The 26,550-nt window shown below is 42.5% G+C and overlaps 1 protein-coding gene across 3 annotated transcripts in view; it reads left to right on the top strand.

The window, feature by feature from the left end:
* The window catches only part of LOC115048788 (membrane-associated phosphatidylinositol transfer protein 2-like), a 36,947-nt gene extending 10,509 nt beyond the window's left edge, over positions 1-26,438 (top strand). Inside the window, exons 2-26 of one of the 3 annotated variants that reach the window (XM_029510540.1) lie at positions 4,673-4,910; positions 9,425-9,639; positions 10,310-10,431; positions 10,989-11,222; positions 11,382-11,708; positions 12,874-12,969; positions 15,198-15,302; positions 15,391-15,455; positions 16,440-16,684; positions 16,925-17,114; positions 17,459-17,578; positions 17,673-17,887; positions 17,979-18,154; positions 18,452-18,622; positions 19,530-19,607; positions 20,675-20,839; positions 21,675-21,965; positions 22,464-22,612; positions 22,695-22,811; positions 22,995-23,111; positions 23,215-23,363; positions 23,881-24,030; positions 24,139-24,319; positions 24,548-24,676; positions 24,886-26,438. In XM_029510540.1, the coding sequence (XP_029366400.1) occupies positions 4,833-4,910; positions 9,425-9,639; positions 10,310-10,431; positions 10,989-11,222; positions 11,382-11,708; positions 12,874-12,969; positions 15,198-15,302; positions 15,391-15,455; positions 16,440-16,684; positions 16,925-17,114; positions 17,459-17,578; positions 17,673-17,887; positions 17,979-18,154; positions 18,452-18,622; positions 19,530-19,607; positions 20,675-20,839; positions 21,675-21,965; positions 22,464-22,612; positions 22,695-22,811; positions 22,995-23,111; positions 23,215-23,363; positions 23,881-24,030; positions 24,139-24,319; positions 24,548-24,676; positions 24,886-25,269 (4,269 nt within the window). In that variant the 5' untranslated portion in view covers positions 4,673-4,832 and the 3' untranslated portion in view covers positions 25,270-26,438. The remainder of the gene's footprint in view (positions 1-4,672; positions 4,911-9,424; positions 9,640-10,309; positions 10,432-10,988; positions 11,223-11,381; positions 11,709-12,873; positions 12,970-15,197; positions 15,303-15,390; positions 15,456-16,439; positions 16,685-16,924; positions 17,115-17,458; positions 17,579-17,672; positions 17,888-17,978; positions 18,155-18,451; positions 18,623-19,529; positions 19,608-20,674; positions 20,840-21,674; positions 21,966-22,463; positions 22,613-22,694; positions 22,812-22,994; positions 23,112-23,214; positions 23,364-23,880; positions 24,031-24,138; positions 24,320-24,547; positions 24,677-24,885) is intronic. The other 2 variants (XM_029510543.1, XM_029510541.1) reach the window with 2 other exon arrangements.
* Positions 26,439-26,550: the final 112 nt, after the last annotated feature.

The raw sequence follows: 26,550 nt of genomic DNA, 5'->3' as shown, positions 1-26,550 counted from the left end.
ATGTCCTGCGTTTTGCATAAATAATAACTCTGTCAGCATATGGCATTGGTAGGGTCAATGGTTACTCATGTTTCTGCTGTGTTTGTTTTTGTGTACTCATCTTTCATTGTGAGAGAACTGATGTTAGGGGTTCACATTGTGTTCCATCTGCATTGGACTGCTTCTTTAGATCAACCACAGTTTAATTGACTCTGTGATGAAGACTAAACAATGGATTACTCAGTGTCTTCTTTGCCCCGCCTGTCTTGTACTTTTTAAATGTGGAGAAAAGATGGGCTTTATTGAAGTAAAACAAAACCAGTTTTTTGTGAAATGTGTATGTATATAAGGGCATCTTAACAGGTTGCTATTTAACATGAAAGGGTGAGTGCATTTGCCATCCTCCATTCAGGCCAAAGTGTGGCCAGCTTTTGTAGGTTGTAAATAAATTTTATATCCAGCAATCCAATCCAGTAATCAGTGCCAAATAGTATTTATCTCAGTTATACCTATTATTAATGATGTCTCATATTTTGCCCTTATTAAATGCTCCATTGGACAAAGAAGTCTAAACTTTGTACAGCAGAGTTGTGTGAAATATGGCCTTTTTGGTCATATGCAGGTCTGGCCACCTAATGCATGCAGCCCAGCATGAATGGTATTGTCTTTAGCCTTTTGACATTTTAAGTGGATTGGTGGATAAACCCATCTGCTCAATCAAGGGTTCTTGTCACAGGCTCAAGCAGTGTTTGTAGTGGTTATCAAAGCTGAAGTTGTCTCTCCAACGTCAAAGTAATGCTGTGTGAAATGGATCCAAGGTATCTGAGACAGCGGTTAATATTTTCCACTTTAAAGGGTATTGCCTCCAGTCAATCCAGAGGGAACTCCTGCCCCTGCCAACACCCCTCCCCCCCCCCCCCCCCCCCCCCCGGACACACACACACCCTAACCCTTCCACCTCCTTCGGGATTCTCCGCCTCTAAGTGCTAACATAGTTAGATTTAAAGAAGCACTTCCATTGTGGCCTTTGTGGAAAAAAGCCTCATGTGAGTCAACACCTCCCCCCACTATTCTACATTTTGATGACAGCCAGACCCAGCTGTTACTCCCTGTCCTATGGCCAACCTGTTTACTGTGCAGATTTCGGTCATGTGCTATATGTTGTGCCTTCAGCCAGAATTAGTTCCACCATTTTCCCATTTCCTGTAATTGTAGTCCATAACACAATGTAGTCACAAGGTAATGGATCTCAGAAAGGCAGTTTTACTGTTTAGGAGTAAACAAGTGCTTTTGATCCATCACATCAACCCCAGATAATCCTGTTTTAGCTCTTTGGAGTAAGCAGTGAAAACTCTGGTAGGTGGACTGACCTGGCATTGAATTCAGCTTCAACAAATATGATTCTGAATATCACAATTTAAAGTCATGTTCTTGCTTGGAGGACCTCTGATGGTTCATCATACCTTCTGAGAGGGTCACAGATGAGGTGATTGCAACTATAGACACTTGAGACTGCCACAGCTGGCCATACATTTAACAGAATGAGGAAGTGGTGGTGGGAAACAGTATTCAACTCAATCCCACTCAAGTATCTATAGCAATTGCTGGCTTCAGTTTTGTTGAAACTAGAGCAGAAACATTGGAGGCTGCTTTGTGATGAGCGCTGTGCATTGGTGTGTGCTGCTATTGCGTCACTGCCTAGAGGGGGGCAGAGACTATATTTTTAGAAGGGAATGAGCATATTCTCTAAACAAACAACGTCAAGCACTCTGCTTGCGTATGCTAGGATTATTGTGACCAGGCTATTTTAAGCTCTGGGTGTGAGAGGGCTTTTTTCTGGGTCAAGTTTGGTGCCAGTACTCTCTTGAGGTTGATGGTGGATTGTGCATTACAGGTCTTTTGCTGTGCACAGCATCTGCATCAGTCACAAAGGAAAGAGGGATACAGGTTTAGACATCATGGAGTTACAGATAAGTCTGAGTCTGCATTAATGCTGTAGAGGAGAAACAGTGATTTATACTGTGGAGAAATCAGAAGGGTTCTTTAATTTATCACATATCAATGGAAAATCTAAGACCTATTAATTGACAGTACTAATTAACAGACAAAATATGGGCCAAACACATTTTAGTTGGTGCCAGTTTGGTTGCATCCATCTTTGGCTACTGCTTGTATGAGCCAGAAAACAAGAGACAAATGGATTGGAAAACAGTATGCTGCAAGATTTTCATATTTTACAAAAAGCAGTGCTGAAACTAAACATAAAATGGTTTCACTGAACAGGAACAGCAGATTGAGGGGGGGAAACTGTATACATAAATTTCATTCTAAATGGTTTTATCTGGCTAGACGCACACTTAAAGTCAAAGACATGAATAAGTCTGTACTTATATATTGATATATAAATACTGTATTGAAATGTATTTTATGAAAAAAAAAAAATATTTTAATGAAAATTAATTTAAGAAAATTTAATGTATGAATTAATGCAAAATTATTATTAAAGGATTAGTACATAATCTGCAGTATAGGTAATCAGCAAATTAATGAATGATTGCTCTAACAATTAGTTGATCAGTGGGTCGAGATAACGTGACCTATATTTTGAGTCAAAAATATCAAACATATGCTAGACCTCTTTATAATTTTTTGTAGTTTAGGCAATAGTAAATCTGTTGTCTTTTTGTTTTACACTGTTGAAATTCATCTTTATTAACACCAAAATTCAATGATGAATATAAAAATAGTCACAAAATACTCATGTATCATCATCTCTTCAAATCCCTGTAGAGTATCATCACCACAGGCTGTGAATACATTCTAGTGGATGCAACACCAAGAGGCCTCTCAGTCTCTTGAGCTGCAAGCTTTTCTCTGAGCCTCTCCAGCTAGCCTAGTTTTGTCCCAGTCTTTCCCAAGAGTGCAGTTATTTTCAGCCAAATGTGGCTGTCTTATATTTTTTTTCCAATACATTCTTCTTCTACATATAGCAATGATATCATCAGAGGAATGTACTCGAGACAACGTTATTATCTTTTTACCATGGCACATGGTCCAGGTTGATAAGGAAGACAGTCTGCATCTTTGTGTTAGCAGTCCCACACATTGGATTACTGTGTCTTGTGCTGGCATGTGCTCACTAGGTGCAGGACGTAAACCCTTGGTTGCACCTGGATCCTCACCCTAGCTGGTCTCGGTTGTCACTGTTTAAGTGATACAGTGGGAATATCAATGTAACTGTACAGACCGGCTCAGGGCCAGAGCAAGGTTCATTTGGTTTCGTTGGTCAGAAAATGTGAACATTTGGTTTAATCCAGTACCGCGTAGCCAAATGTAGGTTGTGCAGATACCTCCTCTATGATAGTAATCCTGTCCACTGTGCTTCTGCCTGTCGTATCTGAACACATACAGAAACATCCCCTCATTACCTAGACTTTTGGTTGAATTATTAAAAGATGTGTAGCTTCATTTTCGCCAAAATGCTTTTATTTTGATCACAGTAAGTGGCAGATAAGACAACAGGAAGTAGGGAGAGAGAGGGGAATGACATGCTGCATAGGTCCCAGCTCAGAGTCAATCTGGGAAGCTGTGATAATGTGGCATGCATGCTAACCTCTGACCATCCAGTCTATAAAGGTGTTCATTTTTTGGAGCACTTAGCAACTATAGAAATGATGTGCTGCTTTGCTTATGTTCTCATTCATTTTGACAGAGTAGTTCTTTCAACTTGTGGATTGTTCCATTCGTTATTGGCTCCTCTTCGGTTACTGTGTCACCTCAGCTGACACCTGTGATATTTAATTTAGATAAACTCCCACTACAGCTCAGTACATTGCTGTGTAGTCATGATCTTGTTTTGTACTTGCTTTGCTTTGGAGAGTTGTTCTTCCCACAATGGTCAAATCAGACTTCTGCAACTCACGCCACCCACACGTTGCATATGTATAGCCCACACCTACCCCTATCTGCCCAGTGGTTTGAAAACAACGCTTTGTGTAATTCTAAGGCTGCTATTTGTGAAACCTCAATCATGCACATGGGGCTCTTACAATGTTATATAATGCTCCCCACGCAACTGTAATCCCGCTTATGCTGAGTGAGCCCCCCATGTGACGGTGCTGAAGTCCTGGGAAAGATAGGGTGGCGGTTTGGAGTGTCAAGGCACGGGTGCTTTCTCCAGCCACACACACACACACACACACACACACACACACAGAGCTGTGGTCTGTGTATAAGAAGAGAAGTTTATCCTGGGAAGTGCCTTACTTGGACCTGAAATGCTGGATGGAGACACAGTGCTGAAGCTTGTCCTGGATGCCAAGACTTGGACCAGACACAGAATAAGTACACCGAGCATATATTCTGAATGATGCTTGAGCTCTTCTCTCTTCATCTGCGCGTGAGCCAAAAGAATGAATGCTTGTCCTTGGTCCTATCTATAGGAATCTTATAGCTTCGGAAATTAGTTTTTGTGCTGCTATCTTTTGCTCAGAATCATTTTTTTGTTGCTGATTGAAGTTGGTTTCTGCTTTTGTGATGGATATCCATAAAGATCTATTTGTAAAACTTAAAGCAAAATTTAATGCCTAAAAATCGTTTTTAAAACATCACTAGTGAGGTTGTTGCTTGCTGGAAAGTATTGTCATGTTGCCATCTTACGTACCTCATGCTTTCATTTCTTCTTCCCTCACAGGAACCGTCAATGTGGACTTCAGCTGGTTCTTTAACAAGTCACAAATAGGAGCTCCCAGAGTCTCTCCTGTCCCCTTTCACCCTCCCTTCCCTGTGTCCCTCCCTCCCCCCTTCCCTTGTCAGTTTTCCCCGATTCCCCCACCCAATCTTCAAGATTCATCATGCTTATCAAGGAGTACCGCATCCCCATGCCCATGAGTGTGGAGGAGTACCGAATTGCCCAGCTCTATATGATTCAGGTGAGGTCCCCAAATTCTCATCAATCTGACCAAGATAGCTATATGATGCCGAGACCGGGGGAAGAAAGAAGTGGTGTACAAGGCAATCGATTCACATGTCATTTTTTTTTTTTTTCAAGAGTGTGATTACAGTGTTCCCAATTATGAAATGATTGGTCACATGGTGTCTGAGGCTGACGGAGTAACAGAACAAAGAGAGCTTGTGTGCTGATAGATTAGCCAAATTAAACTCTGAGGCTGGCTGTTTCCTTTCGTCACAGGCTACATGCTTTTAGAAGGAGGGTGGAGACATCATGGCTTTGGCACACACAAACGTCACAATGGAGATGGACATGCTGCCTTGGTGGTGGTGTCATTTGTCTAAACTGGCCCATAATTCGAAACTGAGAGTCTGTGCTGAGCTTTAGGGTTTAGAGCTGATTTATACAGCTTTAATTATCCTATGAGGCAACACATTTTCTCTTCATATAGTATGTGTACATGAAGGAGGATTTATTTAATCTCGTGGTAATGCCAGGTTCACCAGGGACAGGAGTACACAGGAGAGGCAAAGACCACAATCACAAAGCCTCAGATTGTGTTTTAATCATGGCCTTAGTTCAGCCTTACTTTAATGACTAATATTTGGTATGTAAACACTGAGGTGTAGTCTTCAATTGGAATCTTGTCATTTAAAGCAGAAGCACTAAGTTCATAGGCACTAAATTATCAGCGTTTTTTGGGGGGATTTAATCTGCATGTAGCATGAGTGGTGTAGCATGAGTGGTGTATACACTCATTAAAAGAGCAACTTGATGTGACAGGCCTGTTTGATCAAGTTGTGGCTTTTTTTTTTTTTGGGGGGGTGAGGGGGTGCCCTTTTGTTTGATTAGTATATACAAAATCGAAGTTAGTGAGGAGAAAGTGGCTGACATTGAGTGAGGCACATCAAATTCACTCAAATTTGATCCCTGTGTGCTGCAGTAAGTGCTGAATTTAAATGGTATGTGCTTTTACCATGCCAGTTTACAGCTTTATAGAAATCATAAAAGAAAATATGGCCCCTGAAGTGTACTGAAGCATCGCCCACATATATTACAATAATGTGGCGGCTGCTTTAAGTAAGAAAACCTCCTTTTCTAAGGATTCTGTAAATCTCTCCTGTAACTGTCATACATACAGCCAAATTAATAAGCTTTTACGTCAACATAGTTATCTAACAATATTATACCCAGCCATTTGTATTTATATTACAAAATAAGCTACAGTACTCTTCATTTATAATAGAGGACCTCTCCTTTTTTTCTTTGTACATTGAAAACTATTAGTCTGATGTTTAGTAGATTCTGTGTAGACAAGCTTAAGTTATAGCAACATTGGCTCACACAGACATTACGTTGTCCTGTCTGCACAAATGGAATTAATATTTTAGTCATCAAGTCCATAAAGAGTGTATTGTCCTCAGACTTTTCAATTGACAACATAGTTTTTTCTGTTGTTTTTCCTCATACCGTCACTTCAGTGTACCAAATGGAGAGGTAACCCAGTTGAGGTGCAGATGCTTGGGAAGTTGACTCAGCAGGCATGGCCCAAAGCGGGCAGACCGTTAAGGACAAACAGGACAAATCAATCACTACATCAGATGTTGGCGCATTTGCTTTATATGACAATATAGAGTGGAGAATTATTCATTATTGACAAGTACAGATAGTGACATCATGTCCCTGACCTGCTTTGCTCCAAGGTCCTCTACATACTTTGTTTAAGATTTTTTTCAGGACATTGTGCAAAATAAGATACTTGTGTAATCGGGATTACCTCGTCTTTCATTCTAGAAACAAATCAGTTCATATGTCCTCTCTTAAGCATGAAAAGCAGGACAGGAGAGGAATTCTTACATTAGTGACCCATAGTTACCTCTCTCCCTGACCTCACCCTCTCAGCACAGCCTGTTGCTGTGAGGCTTCTGTCACTATGGCAACAATGACATCAGCAGCGTGCCGGTGGTCAGGTTTTGTTTAAGAGAGGGAGTGAATAAAAAGAGGAAAAGGATGGTAAAAAGAGAAAAGGCAAAGGAGGGAGGGTAAGAAATGAGAGGAGTTGGAAGGAAAAAAGGCAGAGCTGTATAGAGGAAACAAGGATTTTGCTGGTGTCTGTAGATACCCTCACTTCTTTGCTGTATGTTGCCATGGGCAACTGCAACATGTAGGCTTGCCTGTCAGCAATCCATCTTCAGTGTAAGCCTTGTGAATGAAGTCAGGCCCTTAAGACAATCTGGTCATATCCGCACCACAGCATACAAAGGGTAAGCGGCCCCACCCCATCTATAGTGTCACTTCCTTTCCTTTGCCCTTATACACTACCTAGTTATCTGATAGCTAAATGTACATTCATCATTGCCAGATAAGGTTTTGCAGTCCTGGACAAAATAAGTACATAATGTGCAAGTATATGTAAGTTGAAGATGAAAGACCTGTGTTTCATTAATTTCCACATCATCACATTCTGCCTAAGCAAATGTATCTGTGGAGTGTGGTGCAAAGCAGCATCTCAAACAGGAAATGCGCCTCACGAACTTGATAGTAAGAGGAAAAAACCAGGATGTGGCTCCTATCCTGTCAGCGGGTGACAGCGGTTTTCTTTCAAGTGCTTGATGATTGTTTAAAGCAAGATGAGTGAGAGAGAGCATAAATGCTGTGTGGCAAAGGTCTTAGGGCAGGACTTGAACTCACTACAAAGTAGGTACTGTGTCTTTTTGTGCTGAGTAGGAAGGGATTTTATGATAGAGGAGGGTAGATGAGCACCCCCGGGCTGCCCTCGGTGGCCATTCAACACTCTGGCGAAAACGCTTTATTTCTGTTCTCCCGCAAGCATAGTTTACATCTGCACACAAATGAAACACACCAGGACCTGAGTCCTGGCCACTTTTTTGTAATCTTTGTTTGGGTGAATTAGAGAATCATATTTTACAGCAGGGCCGAAAAGAAGGGGCACTGCTTTTGACAGCCTGCAGTCACCTGTCAGAAATCTAAATAAGGGAGAGTTCTTCAGAAACACAGTGAAACTGAGTTTTTCACATTGCCTAGACTACTGATTTACACCCAGATGTGTGGGAAAACGCGCAGCTGTGGCTAAATATTATTACCTTTGGAACAACTCTGCAGCAACTCTGCAGCAATACATTTTTCCAAACATAATGATAATAGGGGCAGCACAGCAGTCGCAGCGTTCACAATAAGAAGGTCGTGGGTTTGGTTCAGTTTGGTTTCCGGCTTGGGTCCTTTCTGTGCGGAGTTTGCATGTTCTCCCCGTGCCTGTGTGGGTTTCCTCCGGGTACTCTGGTTTCCTGCCACCGTCCAAAGACGTGCATGTATAGGTTAACTGGAGATTCTAAATTGACCGTAGCTGTGAATGCAAGTGTGAGTGGTTGTTTGTCTCTGTCTCTGTGTGTTGGCCCTGTGATGGACTGGCGACCTGTCCAAGGTAACCCCGCCCTCGCCCAATGTGAGCTGGGATTGGCTCCAGCAGCCCCGCGACCCGGAAACGGATAAAGCGGTTGAAGATGAATGAATGAATGAAATAATAATGATAATAGCACTCACATTAACAACTGGTAATAAACTTGTTGATCGGTTTAAGACGCATGATGTATTTATGTTTCTATAGTGTTTGTATGTTGACATAATGTAAAGCTGGCTTTTACATCAGCTCCTTTCCAACGTCTTGCACACTATCTGCTGTGGCGTCTGTGCTGTGTCTTTGGTGCTCTGTCGGGGCTGTTGAAAGCAGAGCGGGTGGCTAATGAATGACCTGTCAGAGGTAATGAGGTCCGGAGTGCTGGCTGCTTCATGGCTTCCTCCTCTACTCCATTGATTCACTGCCTTGCCTGCATTGCCTCTCCTCACTGGACTGACTGAAAAATCTGTCTCCCTATTATCCCAGCATTGCACTAAATACAGGGTGTAACAGCTATATGTGGAAAGACTGGACAGCACCTGATTAGAGAAAAAGAAAAGACATATCAGTAATCTTTAACATTTATGTTCCTTGCTCCCTGTGTTTTTAACATTGTCAGCACTTGGACTATGCTCTACTCTGTAGGTTTCCCAGTTCAATGATTTCATAACCATCACAAATCATCCTCTTGCCATGTGGCACATTCCTGTGTTTGAAGCTGTGAGTCACCTAGCTGTTGCTCTACTCAACTACATCACAAGCTCCAACCAGCCTCATCCCCCCCCGTGCACCTGGAATGTAAATATGGGAAAGGTGTGGCTGTGTGACCTAGTATTTGGGCTTCCTTATTTGCATTTCACTGCTGACAGAGCTTTCAGAAAGCTCTTCAGTTGTTGTTTTTTTTTTTTTTTCTTTTGGTACCAATGGTGCAAATGTCCAACTCTCCAATCAGTAATTAGTTTGTTTCACTTCCATCTTGAACATATTTCAGTTTAAGGGAATAATTGCATTTCTGTTTTTAAATGTAACACTCCCCTCAACTACACAACTTTAAACTCCATATCATCTGTTTCTTGTAGAAAAAGAGCAGAGAAGAGAGCTGTGGTGAAGGTAGCGGAGTGGAGATCCTAGAAAATAAGCCCTACACAGATGGACCAGGTGGGATAGGCCAGTACACCCATAAGGTCTACCACATTGGTATGCATATTCCTAGCTGGTTCCGCTCCATCTTGCCCAAAGCAGCACTGAGGGTTGAAGAGGAGTCATGGAACGCCTACCCTTACACCCGTACCAGGTAAGTTTTGTTTCTGCAGTATAGTCAGCTCATCACTCAGTGCAGGAGGCAGAAAGCATTTAAATATTCAAGCACCAAACTAGATTAGACAATAGCTCACACCCCACTCATGGATATCCTAAGACAGAAATGTAACAGAAATAAAATGCCATGAGGGGTGAGTCTGATAATGACAATTCTGAATTCCTGATCATGCTGCTTTCCCTCAGCAAAAGAAAAGAAAGATCCTAGGGCACGTTGTCAGAAAATTTACAAGCAGGGTCAGGTTTGCATTTGGCCAGCATTGCTCCCAGGCTGATGTTGACAGCCCTTCATTCTTAGGGTGTCAGTCTGTTTGTCTGTGCAAGGCCTGGCAAGCAGAGAGATGTGAAGGTGATGAAGAGAGATATGCCCTTGCCTGTATTGTCAAGACATTGATAGACTGCATGCGCTGGTTGACATATCTATTTAACCAGTGACAGCTTTGCTGCAGAAGCCTGAGATGCAACAGATGGACATGGCACACCTATAGTCTATCCTCAGCATTGAGGGCATATCATTGCTCTCCACAAAATAGTCCGATCTTGACTTATTCCATGAAAATTAATTCTCAGAATGAACACTGGTGTCAAAATGTTATTTACTCTTGCTTTGTTGTGACATGTTTTAATGTCGTCGTCCTGTCCCTCAGATACACCTGTCCCTTTGTCGAGAAGTTCTCCATTGATATTGAAACCTATTACAAACCCGACACAGGCAACCAAGCAGATGTCTTCAACATGTCTGCTGCAGAAAAAAGGCAGAGGACTATTGGTGAGATCATTTGGTATCAACTTGTAGTAATGAAATAGTAATTTGTGTTTATTTGGCTCACCTGTCCCCAAGTACCACACAAGCTCAATGTAGGCCATGTTCAATCATTAGTGAATGATACAGAAAGTCATGAGCTTATCTTGTGATGGTTTAGTATCACAGCCTTGTTAGTATATGAAGGTTTCTGTCTGAATGTGTTCTGACATCTGTGCTCTTGTTACTCAAACATAAGTAGCAAGTGAGGCCCACTTGTGACAGTTTTATGATACTGCATCTGTTTTTTCAAGGTGATCGACAGATGAGTACTCTGAAATTAATGGTCTGAAGCCATGCAGGGACACAGTTAGACTGTTATAATTTCATCCTTGTAATTTTTTTTTTTTTTGGTCATGCAGAAAGTCAGTTTTAAAAGAAATGTAAAGCCTTAAAAACAAGCCCATACAGAATCTACTACCACATCCACCTTTGTATGCAGTGTGATAGGTGGTGTGAGTACTACAATGAAAACACCTGGCTAAGTTAGTTGTCCTTTCATAATAGGATTTTTTTTTTTCCAGACCCCATTGACATAGTGACAGATCCCATCCCCCCTCATGAGTACAAATTAGAGGAGGACCCCAGACTCTACAAGTCAGCAAAGACCCAGAGGGGCCCTCTCCGAGATGACTGGACACAAGAATACAACAACAACCCAGGGAAGACACCCATCATGTGTGCCTACAAATTGTGTAAGGTGGAATTCCGCTACTGGGGAATGCAGTCAAAGATTGAACGCTTCATTCACGATGTTGGTGAGTAAATCATTACAGAGGTGGTAGGGTTTCACCTAATGATATATATTGTTGAAAACAGATCTAAACTGAATAACACACCAGTTAAAATATACTAACTGTATAAACCTTGGGATTTTCTGTAATTGGTGTGTAATATCTCCCCTCATTTCTTTTGAGGACTGAGAAAGGTGATGGTGCGTGCCCACCGGCAGGCCTGGTGCTGGCAGGATGAGTGGTATGGTCTGACTATTGAAGACATCAGGCAGCTGGAGCTGGAAACCCAGCTGGCCCTGGCCATGAAGATGGCCCAGTTCAGTCAAGCCGAGGAGGCCACCGAGACCAATGGAGACGCTCCGTCTCCAGATCAAGAGGCTAAAGAGGCGATAAGCTCCATTGAAGCTGAGGAGGTTGTAGTCAGCTCAGGAGAGACTCTCCAGCCACGAGGTGTGTTAACTAAGCAGTGGTCCACCTCCTCCCGCTCCTCCCGTTCATCTAAGAGAGGAGGTGAGGGGCATGCCATAGTCGTCTATTTACCAGTGTCCTCTGTGTATGACAGTGAGCGTGACTGGAATGGTTGTGAAAGACATATCTCACCTCTATGCACTTTTTCCATCCTCTTATACTGTAGCTCTGACAAACTCCTTCCTATAAACATTATTACATCTGTATTTTTGCGCCTTCATGCCTTGTAGCCATATTTATTCAACCTGCCGTATGACTCCTTTGCACCTTAAAGTCTGAGGCATGTCCCCACTGGAAAACAAGAAGAATTCAACAAGGGCAGGCATCAAGCTTGTTTCAAGTCAAAGTGGGTCTGTTTTTTCTGTTTCTATGATTATTTTTTTCATTAGTTTAAAATGATACAATGGATTCCTATGTATTATCTGCTGGCCCCTGTTGTCAGTCTGAATGCTTTCACTCATTTGGTGTATATTTTCTGAATGTACCTTCCCCTGACCCCCCCCCCCCCACAGTTTGATGCCTTACTTGGGTTATTTTTTAGCATAACCTTTGACCTCACAAACCACATGCATGCACACACCCATTTCCAGTTTAACCCCTGCTTTAAGGCAGTGCTCACTGTAGCTGTCACCTGGACCCTGACTCTCATCCCTGTTTAACCCTTATTTCTCCTGGCTATTTTAAGCTCAGTGAGGCTCCCCTCCAACAGTTGTGTTTTATTCTGTGTTGACAGCTACAACTGTGTCTCCCAACCACTGCCCCCCTCCACCATCACATCGCCAGCTAGCTCCTTCAGAGCAGCGCACCCTTCTTTTGCTCTGCACTAATGATATTTGAACATAGGCTGACGATGCGTGACAGACGAAACCTGCTTTTAGTGTGGCCATTTTCCCCAGCTTGGATTTAATGGTTTATGTTGTTGTAGCTTTTCTGCGTTCAGTTTTCACACACCCCCTGACCACCAAGCAGTCCATCTGTGATGAAGTAATGCACCACAGAGGCTGTTGCATGTTTATATAACACTGTGTGTGTGTGTGTGTGTGTGGTGGGGGGGGGGTAAATTTCTTATTTGTAATGTGTGTTTGAGAATGTGCCTGTACTTGTGTGCTTGTGTGTGTGTGTTTAAAATAGAAAAGAATTGCTGAAACACATGTCCCAAAACAACACTGTTTTTCTTTGCTCATGTGCTTTTTTTTTTTTTTTCTAGTGAGCCCGTCACGTCACAGCCTCTCAGAGTGGAGGATGCAGAGCATAGCACGAGACTCAGATGACAGCTCGGACGAGGAGTTCTTTGACGCCCATGGTAATCAATTTTAATTCTACATTAAAGGCGGACGTTTGTATGAAATGCTTATTGCGTTCAGTTTTCGCAGGACCTTTTGCCTCCTGTCTTCTTTCATACTGCATGCATCTCTTTAACTACAGATCAGTTCATAAGCTTTCCAGATACCCAGCATGCTTTGGGCCTGCAGTTGAAGTAACTGGGGGAGTGGTGCAACATCCAGACTCTCAGCTGGATGAGTTTGGCCAAGGACACAGGCCACATGTCTCATCCTGATGTCAAATTAAAAAAATCACAACAATTTCCCTCCTTCAGCTCCTCACACTCATACATGCACACGCATGCTCTCACATTTCACACACACACACACACACACACACACACACACACACACACACACACACACACACACACACACACTCTCTCAATCACTCAGCCAGTTATGATATGCTCCTCCCCAAATAATTCACTAGTGTTTTTTGTCCTATTTGTCATGATGGTGAAACGATAATAAAAACATAAAAACATGTTACTGTCATTATTATATTAATAGGGATTTTGCTGCAGTCAGACGTTTGTATCTGTTACTAGTTAAATCAGTCACTGTCTGTGACTCTCAGGAGCTGCAGTACCATCATTACACTGAATTGTGTTGACATCTGGTCATTTATTGTACTGCAAAGCTCATGTTTGCATGGATTAATTATTGTTGTTGAGTCTCTGCAGTCAAAGCACATCATACTTGACAAATGAAATGAAATAACTCTATCAAAGTTATGGCTGCACTGTTCTTAGTTAGTTTACGTTTGTCTCAGTGGACGTTAATACAGTGATTAATGTTTAACGTCCCCAGTGCCTGTTTCAGTTATATATGATCTATGGATGTAAATACTACCCTGCAAAGATGACCACACGAAATAGACAATCATTTGAATTTTGTGTGAGGTTTGTGTAACAAAAAGATTTTGAGATACAGATAAAATGACGATATCTGTTGTACACATACAGTAGTTTTTTCTTTGGTGCTGCGATGAATCACATGATAAATATGGAAATGGGCTGACTTGGCTCATATTGCATTCAATATAAGATTTCTCTCTTTAAAGTTGGTTTGTGGTTGTGGTAATATCACAGTAAATATCTGTCACAAATACATAAAATGCACGACCAGGTTTATTTTGATCTGTCACATTTCCCTTCTGTTTGTGGGAGCATGTGAATTGAAAATGAATAAAAAAAAAATCTTTTATGTGGATTACATATTATAAACACCACATTTGGTGTCTTTGGTTTCATAAAGTTTATTGATCATGAATAACAGGGCAAATGTGTCTACTACAGGTAAATTGAAGTGCAAATCCTTAATGCCCGAAAAGCCACAGACTGCATTTCTACTATCATACAAGTTGAAAATAAATTATTAATATTAATATTAATTAATATTATTGAAAATGTTTTAAATAACAAAAAAGTAATGTTCAACAGACACATTCCCCTTATAACTCAAACTGTTCATGACTAAATCTTTTTTTTTTTTTTTTTTTTTGACAAAAAAAATGGCTGTAAGTAAATCACTGTGGAGTTGTTATTCATTCATCCTATTCTGTGAAAGTACATGAGATTTGTATTTAAAATGATAGGTATTCATTTTAGTTTGCTCACACTAAGTAAAGCAAACAGGAGGTGGCTTCCTCTATTGCAGAGAAGAAGATGCTGGCAGTAAAACAATAAATGTCCCAGGGGAGAAATTATGGGATAAAAGGGGATATTCTTTTTTAGATCCTGAACCTTGCCTTATAAATCACAGATTAATGTCTGTGGGTAGATAACACAGACCACCGATATTTTTAGATAAATTCAAAGACACATACTTGTTTCAAACCTTCTCTCAGTAAGTAAGGGTTTCGTAAATGGATGTTTTTGTTTTTTGAAAATTGGAAACAAAACAAAACAAAACTTATATTTCAGACATGGAAAAATTCTGCATAATATGTATTTGAAGGCACCATGGTGAGCATGGCTTTACCTCAAGTGGAGAGAGGATATCTATTCATTGATAGTGTCTTTCATGTTGGTCGGTCGTTTCATCACATAACTGAAAAAGTAAATAAGTAACTCATACAACCCTGTCAATCACTGAAAACCGGTTATGCTGTCGGTGTCATTACACCTTATAAACCCTGAATGGCATGCAGGCTTTGGCTGAAAAGTTGAAAATGTTTTTGTTTTCTTTTGTGTTGCCTGTGCAGAGGACCTCTCAGATGGTGAGGAGGTTTTTCCCAAGGAAATCACCAAGTGGAACTCAAATGACCTCATGGACAAGATTGAAGCCGCAGATGCAGAGGAGACTCCTGGTATGATGAAGACCACGAGCACTTCACCGCAGAAAGTCACACTGCTGCCAGATGTTAAGATGTTAAGAATGTATTTGTGTGTTTTCAGGTGAGCTATTTAAGGAAAATACAGTGGAATATGACAGAACAACCAGTGAGGAAAGACTAGATGAGGTATGTGTGGGTACCATTGAGTATTTCTGTACAAAACATAAACCTAACCAGCTGCCTTTGAAGCAGAAGCACATTTGAAATTAATATTCCTGAAGAGCCATCTACAGACAATGCCCTTCAGGCCCCAAGCCTTCCTTCAAGCTTTGTTTCACTGAAGTTATGCTTTTACAAGAAATAAAAATGTAGTTTGTGTCTTAGGCTTTAGACTCTAGAGGATATGAGAAGGGCTGTTTGTCCCTGAGCCTCTCCATCCTCTTGTGTTCAGATGCGTGTTAACTGCCAAGCAGATAGCTATCCCATTCCTACCATCATGGTAACAAGGCATCCGTCAGTAAGTAAACCTTTTGGTCCCAGTGCACTGTGGACTTCAGTAGCTTGACAAAGACCTCTGACCCCCCTGAACAAACCCAGTGCTTATTGCCCCCTTTCCCTGCTGTTGCCCAAACCCAAAACCATGTGTACTCCTCAACCTCACCACCTTCTGTTTGACTCCTGTGTTCATGCAGCTGTGGTGTTGACTGTACAGACAGTGCTTGTATAAAAATGTGAAGTTTTGGATCAGCGTGTGTAAGACGAAACTACGCGTTGTGTTGTTTTATCTTAATGTGTCTTGTGTTCAGGGAGCACTGTCAGTGTTTGCTGTTGGTTGAACAGTTGTCCAGGTCAAGTGCAGTTTGGCTCTGTTTTGTTTCCTCTCATGGCCCTTTATGGTTTGTTGTGTGGCCCGTGTTTGAAGAGATGGACACTAATAGTCAGAAACAATGACTAACAAATTGTATAAAAGTCTTTTGATGTCCAGTCATAAATTCATTATTGCTGATCTATAAATTTGTTCCGTTACACTCCGAAAGCATGTTTTTATCAACTGTCTTTGGTTGTGCTAATGAAGAGAATTTTCTTGGAAGTAAATACTCTACTTATTGAGTATTTTCCAAAAGCTGTTTCTCTGTGTTTCCACCCATCGCACTTCTTTTAATTCCTCAGGAGAGCTCGTCTCAGCAGTGCCTGCAGCCTTCCAAGATCCATGTGCTGATTTTGGTCCTGCACGGAGGGAACATCTTGGACACGGGCAGTGGGGACCAGAACAGCAAGCAGGCAGACGTCAACACAATTAGCACGGCTTTCGACACAGTCATGCGTGTTCACTACCCCGCTGCGCTGGGACGCATCGCCATCCGCTTGGTGCCCTGCCCTGCCATCTGTGCTGAGGCCTTCTCCTTGGTGTCCAAGTAAGAGCACACATGGAGACATTTTCGTGCAGGTTGCAAACATTGCAGATAATGATAGTTATGTTTGTTGACTGTGACCACTATTTGCTTGTGTTGGTAAAGGTCCAGATGGGGGGCGCACCTGGACCTTTACCAACACAAGCAAATAGCTTCTTGTCTTTATTTCATCAAACCTCGCCGTGGCTGTTTTGGAAATATGTTCCTGGTTTTGACTTGGTCTGTTTTTGTCTCTTGCGGCAGTCTGAGCCCTTACAGCTATGATGAGGGATGTCTGTCCAGCAGCCAGGATCACATCCCACTGGCAGCTCTGCCTCTTCTGGCGACATCTGCGCCACAGTACCAGGAGGCTGTGGCCACTGTTATCCTCCGAGCCAACCAAGTTTATGCAGATTTTATCAAGTCTCTGGATGGGTCTGCCTTTTCTGGCCAGGTCAGTTACTGTCCTGTAAAGTTATGGGGACTGTTAATTTCTGTTCTCCTTTCTGGTAATTTTCTATTTTATAGTGAGCTATTGATCTTTCAATTAACAATAAAAAAAAAGTAACACAGCTGAGCCTTGTCTTTAGTGTCTTCATTAGGTATTACCTTTTATGCGATTTGTAAGTTTGTACTTGTACTAATTGACAAACACCCATTTAACACAAAATTTTGTTTGTATCACAGCTTCTAATTTTTGTTAATTGAAGAATGTGTAGGAAATACTATAGCCAACTTGAACCTTCAGGATGTGGTGTGTCAGACATATTATTTGCTCTTGCTCTCTGCTCTCTCTAGATCTGCCTAATAGGAGACTGTGTGGGAGGAATCCTAGGATTTGATGCTTTGTGCAGCAGCAATCAGACAGTAAATGAAAGCCAGAACAGCAGTCGGAGGGGCAGTGTCGTCAGTGTACAGGCAAGAGACATGCACCATAGTGATTCCTTATTTTTCACTTATCATAAAAGAGCTTAAACTTTTCATAGCAAATATTCTTAAATCCCCCCCACAGGATCAGGATCTCCTATCTCCTGGCATAATTGTCAACAGTGGACATGGATCATCTTCTCCAACGCTGGAGGGAAGCCGCCACCTCAGCCGCAGTAACATCGACATTCCTCGTGCCGGTGCAGGTGACGACACAAAGAAACAATTGCCCCGCAAGAGGAGTGATTCCTCCACCTATGAACTGGACACAATAAAACAACACCAGGCCTTCTTGTCCAGGTGTGTTGTGTGCAAACATCACTGCCTGTTTCATGTGTACTGTCTTATTTTTAGGTCTGTGAGAGGAACTGACTTTGTGTTGTCCTTTCAGCTTACACTCCAGTGTTTTGCGAAGTGATGCAGCTTCTCGTCGGTCAAGCAGCAGCACTATGCTAGATGGAGGCTCACTGGGGAAGTTTGACTTTGAAGTGGCAGACTTTTTCCTCTTTGGCTCACCACTGGGCTTGGTACTTGCTCTGAGAAAGACTGTCATTCCTGTGTTGGATGGTAAGCTATTTCATATATAGGAATGTAGTGTTTCCTATAACAAAATCAATAACAACCACTGTTTATGTTGTAAATAAACAGGTCAAATATCCTGTCTCTAAAATTGCAAGTGGTTTGCCTCAGGTGATGCCTTCAAATTAGTTTTCAATTATGTATATTTAGTTGGTATTATCGATAAAATGCTTGAAGACCATGGGTTTATGATAGATGTTGCATAATTTTCCCATTTGAAATAAAGGCGCTTCCTTCAGCGCTTCCTCTCCTGTCTTATGCCTTTGGTTCACTTTCTCCCTCTAGTGGCCCAGCTGCGTCCTGCCTGTCAGCAAGTCTATAACCTGTTCCACCCAGCGGATCCCTCAGCTTCCCGCCTGGAACCTCTACTGGAGAGGAAATTTCACCTTCTGCCTCCTTTCAATGTGCCCCGCTACCAACGCTTCCCCCTGGGAGATGGAAACTCCGCCCTACTGGGTGAGCCCTCTGCCTCATGGTGCACGAAAGCCTGTATATCAGTTCCAACCATGAAGTGCAGCACTGAGTCACAGGTGTAGCTCTGACTTGGATTCACATGCACAGACACAAATGCAGAATTTGGTGTATTGAAAATGCATCTTAATTTCTCTTTTTAACTTGAAATCATACTTGCATACACTTTAGAAACTGTCCCATTTCACACGGATGCATGCTTTCAATAGCACAAGCCTTGGAGATGCTTCAGTAGCACACTTTGATTTGAGTCTCAAAGTGAAAAATTTTTCTACACTTTCCACTTCAGCATCTTTTTTGACGCAGTGGATTCATCCAGATGTGGCCATAGTCCTGCTGGTTTCTGTTCAGACTGGTGATTAGAATAAGTCTTCTATCCTCACCCTGCCCTTTTAAACGCAATCTCAGTCCATGACTCCCCCAAAAAAAGGACCAATAAATTATAAAGGTAGCCAGTGAGCAGGGATTTTTTTTCCTAGGATGAAATAGCTGATGTGAAATAGCTATTTTCATGACAGCTCTTAATGATTTCAGGCCCGTTTTTTGATGTGTCAGAGTTCTAAAAGTGACAGCTTTCATTAAAGAGCTGTGGCTTATCCTTATTTTTCAGTTGCTACCAGATGTCATGGCTTTTGCAGTGTGATAGTGTGTGACAGTATTAGACCAAGAAGAAGCTGTGGTTCACATAAGTGGGCTTGATTAAGGGTTTGACTCTGCTTTCTTTTCTCATGCTCAGTTGTTCTTGCTTCATATGTTTTTGTGTTTTCCTTGTCTTCTTTCCTTCTTCCTCTCTTGGCCTCCTGTCCCCATACCTGCACACCTGGCTCTACCTCTAAAACCCCTTTGACCTCTGCCCCGCCTGCCCCGCCTGCCCCTCCACCTCCCTCTGTAGTGGAGACAGTCCAGAGCAACGCTCAGCTACTACTTGACAGCGGGCTTCCCCTGTCCCTTCGCTGTCAGGAGACCATCAGTGAGACCTGCATCCCTGTGCCCGTGCTAAACTGGCAGGAGGGCTCCCTCAAAGCCACACCCGCCACTATGGAGTGTGTGTAGCCTCTCCCATTTGCCTGTATCTGCACCCTTGTCCTCTACCACTCATTTTGTTTCTGTTGTGCGTTTGTTCCATCCCTCCTCCTCATGTCCACGATGCTCAGATATATATTGACCACGTGTTCCCTCCAAGTATTCCCATCACTGTTGTTGCAAGAAACTAGACTTGCAACCATGGTTTTCCAAACATCCAGACAAGGATGAACTAAACCGGCATATCTACTGCACCTCATTTGCTCATCTTCTATCCAATCTGTTATTGTATTACTTTGAATTGGTTTCCCATAACTGGTTATATTCGTATCTTGTTTAGATTTTGTGAAAAAATCTAATGAGCATCTCGTGTCGTATTTCCCATCATATATTCGTGTGACGTTCAGCATTTGGAAGAGGCAAGCATTTGTGTTTGTGCTGTGGCTTTTAAGGCAGGTTTTAGTGTGTCGGCATCACTTCATAATATCAGATTATGGAAGTTGACAGAGGATATATCTACAGCCGTCCACATTTCGAGAGATTTATTATGACAGTTGTGCTGCTTTTGATGTTGTGTTTGCACTGTGTGCTTTGATCCCTACTGATAAATCCTGAGTGTAGTCTGAACCATGTTTCTGTTTCTCTTAGTGATCTTAGTCAGAGGTCATCTGACTTTATAAAATGTGTAGCACTATTTCAAGAGTTGTTACATGACATTGGTTATTAGGTAAAGCTCGCCTTCATAGAAACTAACAGATGTGGACATTTGTGATTTTGTATCCACTAAGTGTTTTATGTATTCATGTTGTTGTGTTTCCACTTGGTTGGTTGCAGAAATCTGACCTTGGCCACCATGTGGCTGCCTTGTGGTTTCATGTTTTCCCCTGAAACCATGATGCCTGCTGTCACATTTCTCTCCTGCTGCCCCAACTCCCCCATTTCCCTCCTCCCATCAATGTGTCCTCCCTTGCCTGTGTCTCTGTCTAATGGGATCTCGTTGTTTCGGCTCACTAGCGGATGTTGTTCAGTCTCATGGTGGTGTCTTCATGGACAGTTCGTATCCCTCATCCCCTGTAACGGGCCCCCTCTCCCGGGGCCAGCGGAGGGCCAGTGAGGTCAGCATTGCCAGCCAGGTCTCAGGAATGGCAGACAGTTACACTGCCACCACCATAGCGAACAGTAAGTGTTCTCAATACCAACCAGTGTCTCCTTCTCGCTTCCTTCCACTCACACAAACACATAACCTAGTTATTACTCTCCCTTCAAGTCCACCTTTTCTCTATTATTCCCACTTGTTCCTGCTCACTCGTCCTTTCTCTCTCTCTCAACTCCATTACTCTGACTTCCCACACACCTCACACTCCAGCTGGAGAAGTCTAGGCAGCCAGATAGACACACACATATCCCGCTCCTCCTGCCACCTCTGCTTAGCCAAACTTACCCCCTGCACTAAATGGTGTGTTATGAAGGGCATCATGTCCTTGTCTTGTTTAGAATCCCAATCAGAGTCCTGAAGAAGAGGAAGCTTAGTGCCACTTTCCACCGTCTGTCTTACTCTTATCACTGTCTAAATGTAAATGCAATGAACGAGTGCTGCATTTATCTAATGTTGTAATGCATGTAGACACCTGCCTCCCTCAGCCATTTCCTGCATTGTCCGTTCCCTATTGCAATGTTTGCTGAGTGAACCAGTATTCTGTTTCTTGTTTGTTTGATTCCCCCTTAACAATTTATTTGTACTTTCCATTACTGTTCTGAACATGGCTAATGTAGGACCTACAATACAACGCTGGAGATGCACCTGAACTAATAAGAACATTCTGCTCCTTCAACACCAGAGTACCACACCCTATTACCTCACCTTAACTAATGCTGTTCTTTTTCAGTTTTGACATTCAAACTTCTCTTCAACAACATCACATTTCCAACTGTTCACATTATCATAACCTGACACATACCAGCATGTCTATTTTTTTCATATGGTTTCTTTGTCTTTTTTTTTTTCTCCCTTTAGCCAAATCGTGCCAATTTAACCAATCCAAAAAGTTCAGTCTTTTGTCCCAACTCGCCCTGTCATCACAAAATAAATTCTTCCTAAAAAGTCCTCCTAAGTACCGTAAGAAAGCGAAGACTGGCCAGGTCCCCGGATCACCTGATGCTGATCTAGTAGCAGAGCTGGACGGTGAGGCAGACTCTGTTGAGGGTCTAAGTCCCACTGTCCATTACGAGAACTGTCAATCACCAGGCCTGGACTGTGCTATATCTGATCTGGTCTCACTGGACTCCCAGGCTGAAGTGGAGCAAGGTATATTTCCAGGGGATGGGACCTCTGAAATCAGCATGAGGCTGCCGGGCTTTTCCTTGTGCTGTTCTATACTCTGTCACAATCAAAAAACTTTGCTGCTCTTCCAGAATGCCTGTTTCCACCCCTTTACTTGTATCCTTTCAAAACTGAAGAATGAATTAAGTTTTAAGGCTGCGACTTCCACTGATGACTGACTTTTCTCTTCTTTTTAAATCCAGTCTTCTTTAATGCTTAAATGAGACTAACACGAAATCACATTTCTCTATTTCTGTTCCTGAATTCTTGTGCTTGATTTTCTTTTAAGTAACAATTAAAAACCCCTTCCTTTTCCTCCTGTAGCTGACGAACAGCTGGGAACAATGATGATTGTTGTTGAGGACTGAAAGAATCCTTTTACTGTAGCTTCAGGGGTGTTGCACCTCTGCCTGGCATCACAGACGTCCCACTGACAGTTTCATTTTGCGTCTCTGCTCCATACTCACTCTGTTCCCTTCACAGTTGCAGCACGTTGGTGGGGCACAAAGCGGCTGGATTTTGCCCTGTATTGCCCCGATGCTCTGACTGCTTTCCCCACAGTGGCTTTACCACACCTCTTCCATGCATCATATTGGGAGTCCACTGATGTTGTTTCTTTTCTCCTGAGACAGGTGGGTAAACATTAAATATAACTGCCCTTCTCTTTTAATATGTAACCTCCTGGCTTAGTCCTCATCGAAATATCCCCTGTAGGTCATGAGACATGAAAACTCCAGCATCCTGGAGGTTGATGGAAAAGAGGTGTCTGAATTCACTCCCTCCAAACCTCGAGAGAAGTGGCTCCGCAAGAGGACTCATGTAAAGATCAGGGTAGGCATTGGATTTCAAATTAAACTTGTTTCAGGCCATTTGGGGGCTGTTTTATTTCTAAGGTCTGCATTTTAATTTTAAACCTGCTCCTGAACTTTGGTTTTCATCAGTAAATTGTTCAATGTTCAGGTAAATATGAAAAGGTAGATGTCAGTGTGTATCTTTCTTTCACTCCTATAACAGAATGTGACAGCCAACCACCGGGTGAATGACGCTGTGTTTACTGAGGACAACCAGCAGGTTGTGACAGGTCGTTTCATGTATGGTCCTTTAGATATGGTGACTTTGGCAGCTGAGAAGGTAAGCCCTTCAAACAACGCACAGACTGTTTCCCGTGACGTCTGTGTTATTTTTGGTTGTGCTAATTTTTCGAGCTCAAGTTTGTTTTTTCACTCCCTACCAGGTCGACCTCCACATTATGACCCAGCCTCCATCAGGAGAATGGGTTTACTTTAACACTGAGGTGACCAACAGTAGTGGCCGAGTGACTTTTACTATCCCAGAAGACAAACGTCTGGGCATTGGAGTCTACCCAGTTAAAATGGTTGTCAGGTGAGATTAGTGTGGCACTTCCTATACACCAATACACACACCCTAAAGGATTGTCGCTGGAGTTCAACCAAGCGTTTTCTGTATTTCTTTTTCATTCCTTCATTCATTCATTCATCTTCTACTGGCGCTGGAGCCAATCCCAGCTCACACTGGGTGAGGGCGGGGTCACCCTGACAGGTCACCAGTCCATCACAAGGCCGACACACAGAGACAGACAGAGACCAACAACCACTCACACTTACACTCAGACCTATGGACAATTTAGAGCCGCCAATTAGCCCAAATATGATGTCTTTGGATAGAGGGAGGAAACCCATGCAAGCTCCACACAGAAAGGCCCCAGGCCCTGGAATCAAGCCTGCAATCTTCTTGGTGTGGGGAAACAGCGTTCACCACTTTGCTGCCGTGCTGCCCTTTGTGTATTTCTTTTCTGTGATCATTATGTCCTCAGGATGAATGTCAAGAAATATTTGTTTTAATAACTTCCTGCTGTATCTTATGTTTTTCTTTCCCCAAGGGGTGACCACACATTTGCAGACAGTTACCTGACTGTTATTCCACGTGGCACGGAATTTGTGGTTTTCAGTATTGACGGGTCTTTTGCTGCCAGTGTGTCAATCATGGGCAGTGACCCCAAAGTGCGGGCAGGAGCTGTGGATGTTGTCAGGTGCCTTGTCTTCTTTGGTTTGAAGTTTGAGTTTCTTCCAGATAAAGGAACATAGGCATGTGGTGTTATTCATGTCTTGGTACGTTTTCCTGTTGTTACTCATTGCAGGCACTGGCAGGATTTAGGCTATTTGATCATCTATGTGACAGGACGTCCAGATATGCAGAAGCAGCGGGTGGTGGCTTGGTTGTCTCAGCACAACTTCCCTCATGGTATTGTCTCCTTCTGTGATGGCTTGGTCCACGACCCGCTCAGACACAAGGCCAACTTCCTGAAGTCCTTGACAGAGGTCAGATTTGCAGGAGGGGAAGCACTCGGGGATCTCTGTGTAACTTTATGACCACACTTTCGACTGTGTATGCGCTGTGTTGATCTTTGAGGAACAAATAAATATTGAGAATGTTCTTTTAGAGAAGTAGATCAGAGAACACAGTTGATACAATACATCTATGTGAAATATATTTGAAAATAAAGATCAAGGACAGAACAGTTCTCTTTTTGATATGACTGATTCCAGGCTCACATGAAGATTTTTGCTGGCTATGGATCAACCAAAGACATCTCAGTCTACGCTTCCATTGGCCTCCCTCCCTCACAAATATACATTGTCGGCAGACCCACCAAGAAGATGCAGCACCAATGCCAGGTATCATTTGATTACTTTATGTACAATTTGGGGCACAATAAAATGAAAAACGTGATGCTTGTCCATCTTATAATAATACTTGATTAGTATGATTAGAATGATTAGTATAAACACCTGAAACATTATTAAACATGTTTATTCAGGTTGTAAAAAAAGCTATCTTACTTCCTGGTTGACCGTGTCTGTGTCTGTTCTGCTCATCTCACCAGTTCATCACAGAAGGATACGCAGCTCATTTGTCCCAGCTGGAGTACAACCATCGTTCTCGGCCGGCCAAGTCCAGCAGCGCTCGCATGGTGCTACGGAAAGGCAGCTTCGGCCTGGGTGCGAACAGCGACTTCCTGAGGAAGAGAAACCACCTGCTGCGCACCATCTCCTCCCAGCCAGCTCCCAGCTCCCCCACAGGCAGCATCCACAGCAGACCAGAGCGCACGCAGAGCCAATCAGATAGCGAACGGTTGGAGCGGGAGCGACTGGAGCGCCCTTACAGCCACAGCCAGGGAGCAGTCCAGCGCAGCATGAGCATCACAGCAAGCTGCTGGGGCCGGAGCAGCAGCACCAAGCTGGAACCAGGAGTTCTCAGCCCAAAATAGGAGGAGAGTCGCTTGGGATACAGTGCTGGAGAATAGACCCATGACATTAAGATACATAGAAAGAGTGGAAAACAGTGGGCTTGCACCAAATGCATATTTACCACAAGGAAAATAATAGGTGCTACAAACCACTCTTTATATTAAAACTAATGCCACTCACCTTTATGAACAGAAGCTATGGCTATATTTATTATTATCAAACACACACAACTCAGCAGGCATTTCAAGAAGCATCTTCCTGAAGCAGGAACATGCACACAAACAGAACTAGCTAATAATGTAGGAATCCCGACCGTTTCTACTGTTAGTTAAATATTTACCAGTCTTGAATACAAGGTCAATTTTTCTCTTACAACAGGCTTTTAGTTTGCTGTATTCTGCAGCAAACAACACCAAGTGGTTACAGACAGCTTGGATCAGGTCATTGTTGTGATACTGCACGGCAGGAGACTGCTGTGGCAACTGTAAGCACAACAATTATTATAGAGAACAACTTTTTGAGTAATGGTTTTCAAGCTATGTCCTTTTTATGCTCAGATGATCAGCGATAACTTGTAGTCTGAGCGCTGAGCTGAGAATCAGGTCAAACTGGACTGAATGTGTTTGTTTTTCTGGCTGTGACCACAAACACAGAAATAATCATTAGCCTAAATGAAGCTTTTCCTTATTTTTTTTTAAAGGAAATAATTCTCATTTATCAACAATAGTTTTGCTGAGTTATAAGCCAAGGATTACCAATTTGATCACAATCTGCTGCTTCCTGCTTTGACTTTTGACATGATAAGTGCTATGAGTAAAAGATGTTTCACCAAACCATACAGTCCAGTTCTGCTTGTTTTCTACTCACCCCTCAGACCAAAGAACCCTCCAATTATCATAAAACACAAGCTACAAAATTACAATTTAACTATGTCTGCAGCTGAAACTGTTTCTGGGGCTTTATTGTATTTCACCACATGACACCACACTGTACTGCTGTAGCTTCCTAAATATATAGTGTGCAACTCAGAAACTGCTACTGTAGGTTAATGTGCCAAAGTAAACAGTATAAACTGATATGCTGTACATGAAGAGAGGGAAGGACTGGGGTTTCCTGTGTTAAAAAAAAAAAAAAGAGGAATAGATTGTGTAAGTATGTAGTTGAATGCCTTAACAAGGCTTGTACATAGTTGTTATATTACAGTGCAGATCTGGTATCTGGTCCACTGAAGACCAGTTTCAAGTGTCTTCTTATCTCTGGGGGTAAACACCACCTCAATCAGGATAAACTTTATTGATTGA

This window comes from Echeneis naucrates, chromosome 9 (genome assembly GCF_900963305.1).
Source record: "Echeneis naucrates chromosome 9, fEcheNa1.1, whole genome shotgun sequence".
Taxonomy (NCBI): Eukaryota; Metazoa; Chordata; class Actinopteri; order Carangiformes; family Echeneidae; genus Echeneis; species Echeneis naucrates.
The sequence above is the reverse complement of the archived record's forward strand: the minus strand, read 5'-3'. Positions and strand labels throughout refer to the sequence as shown.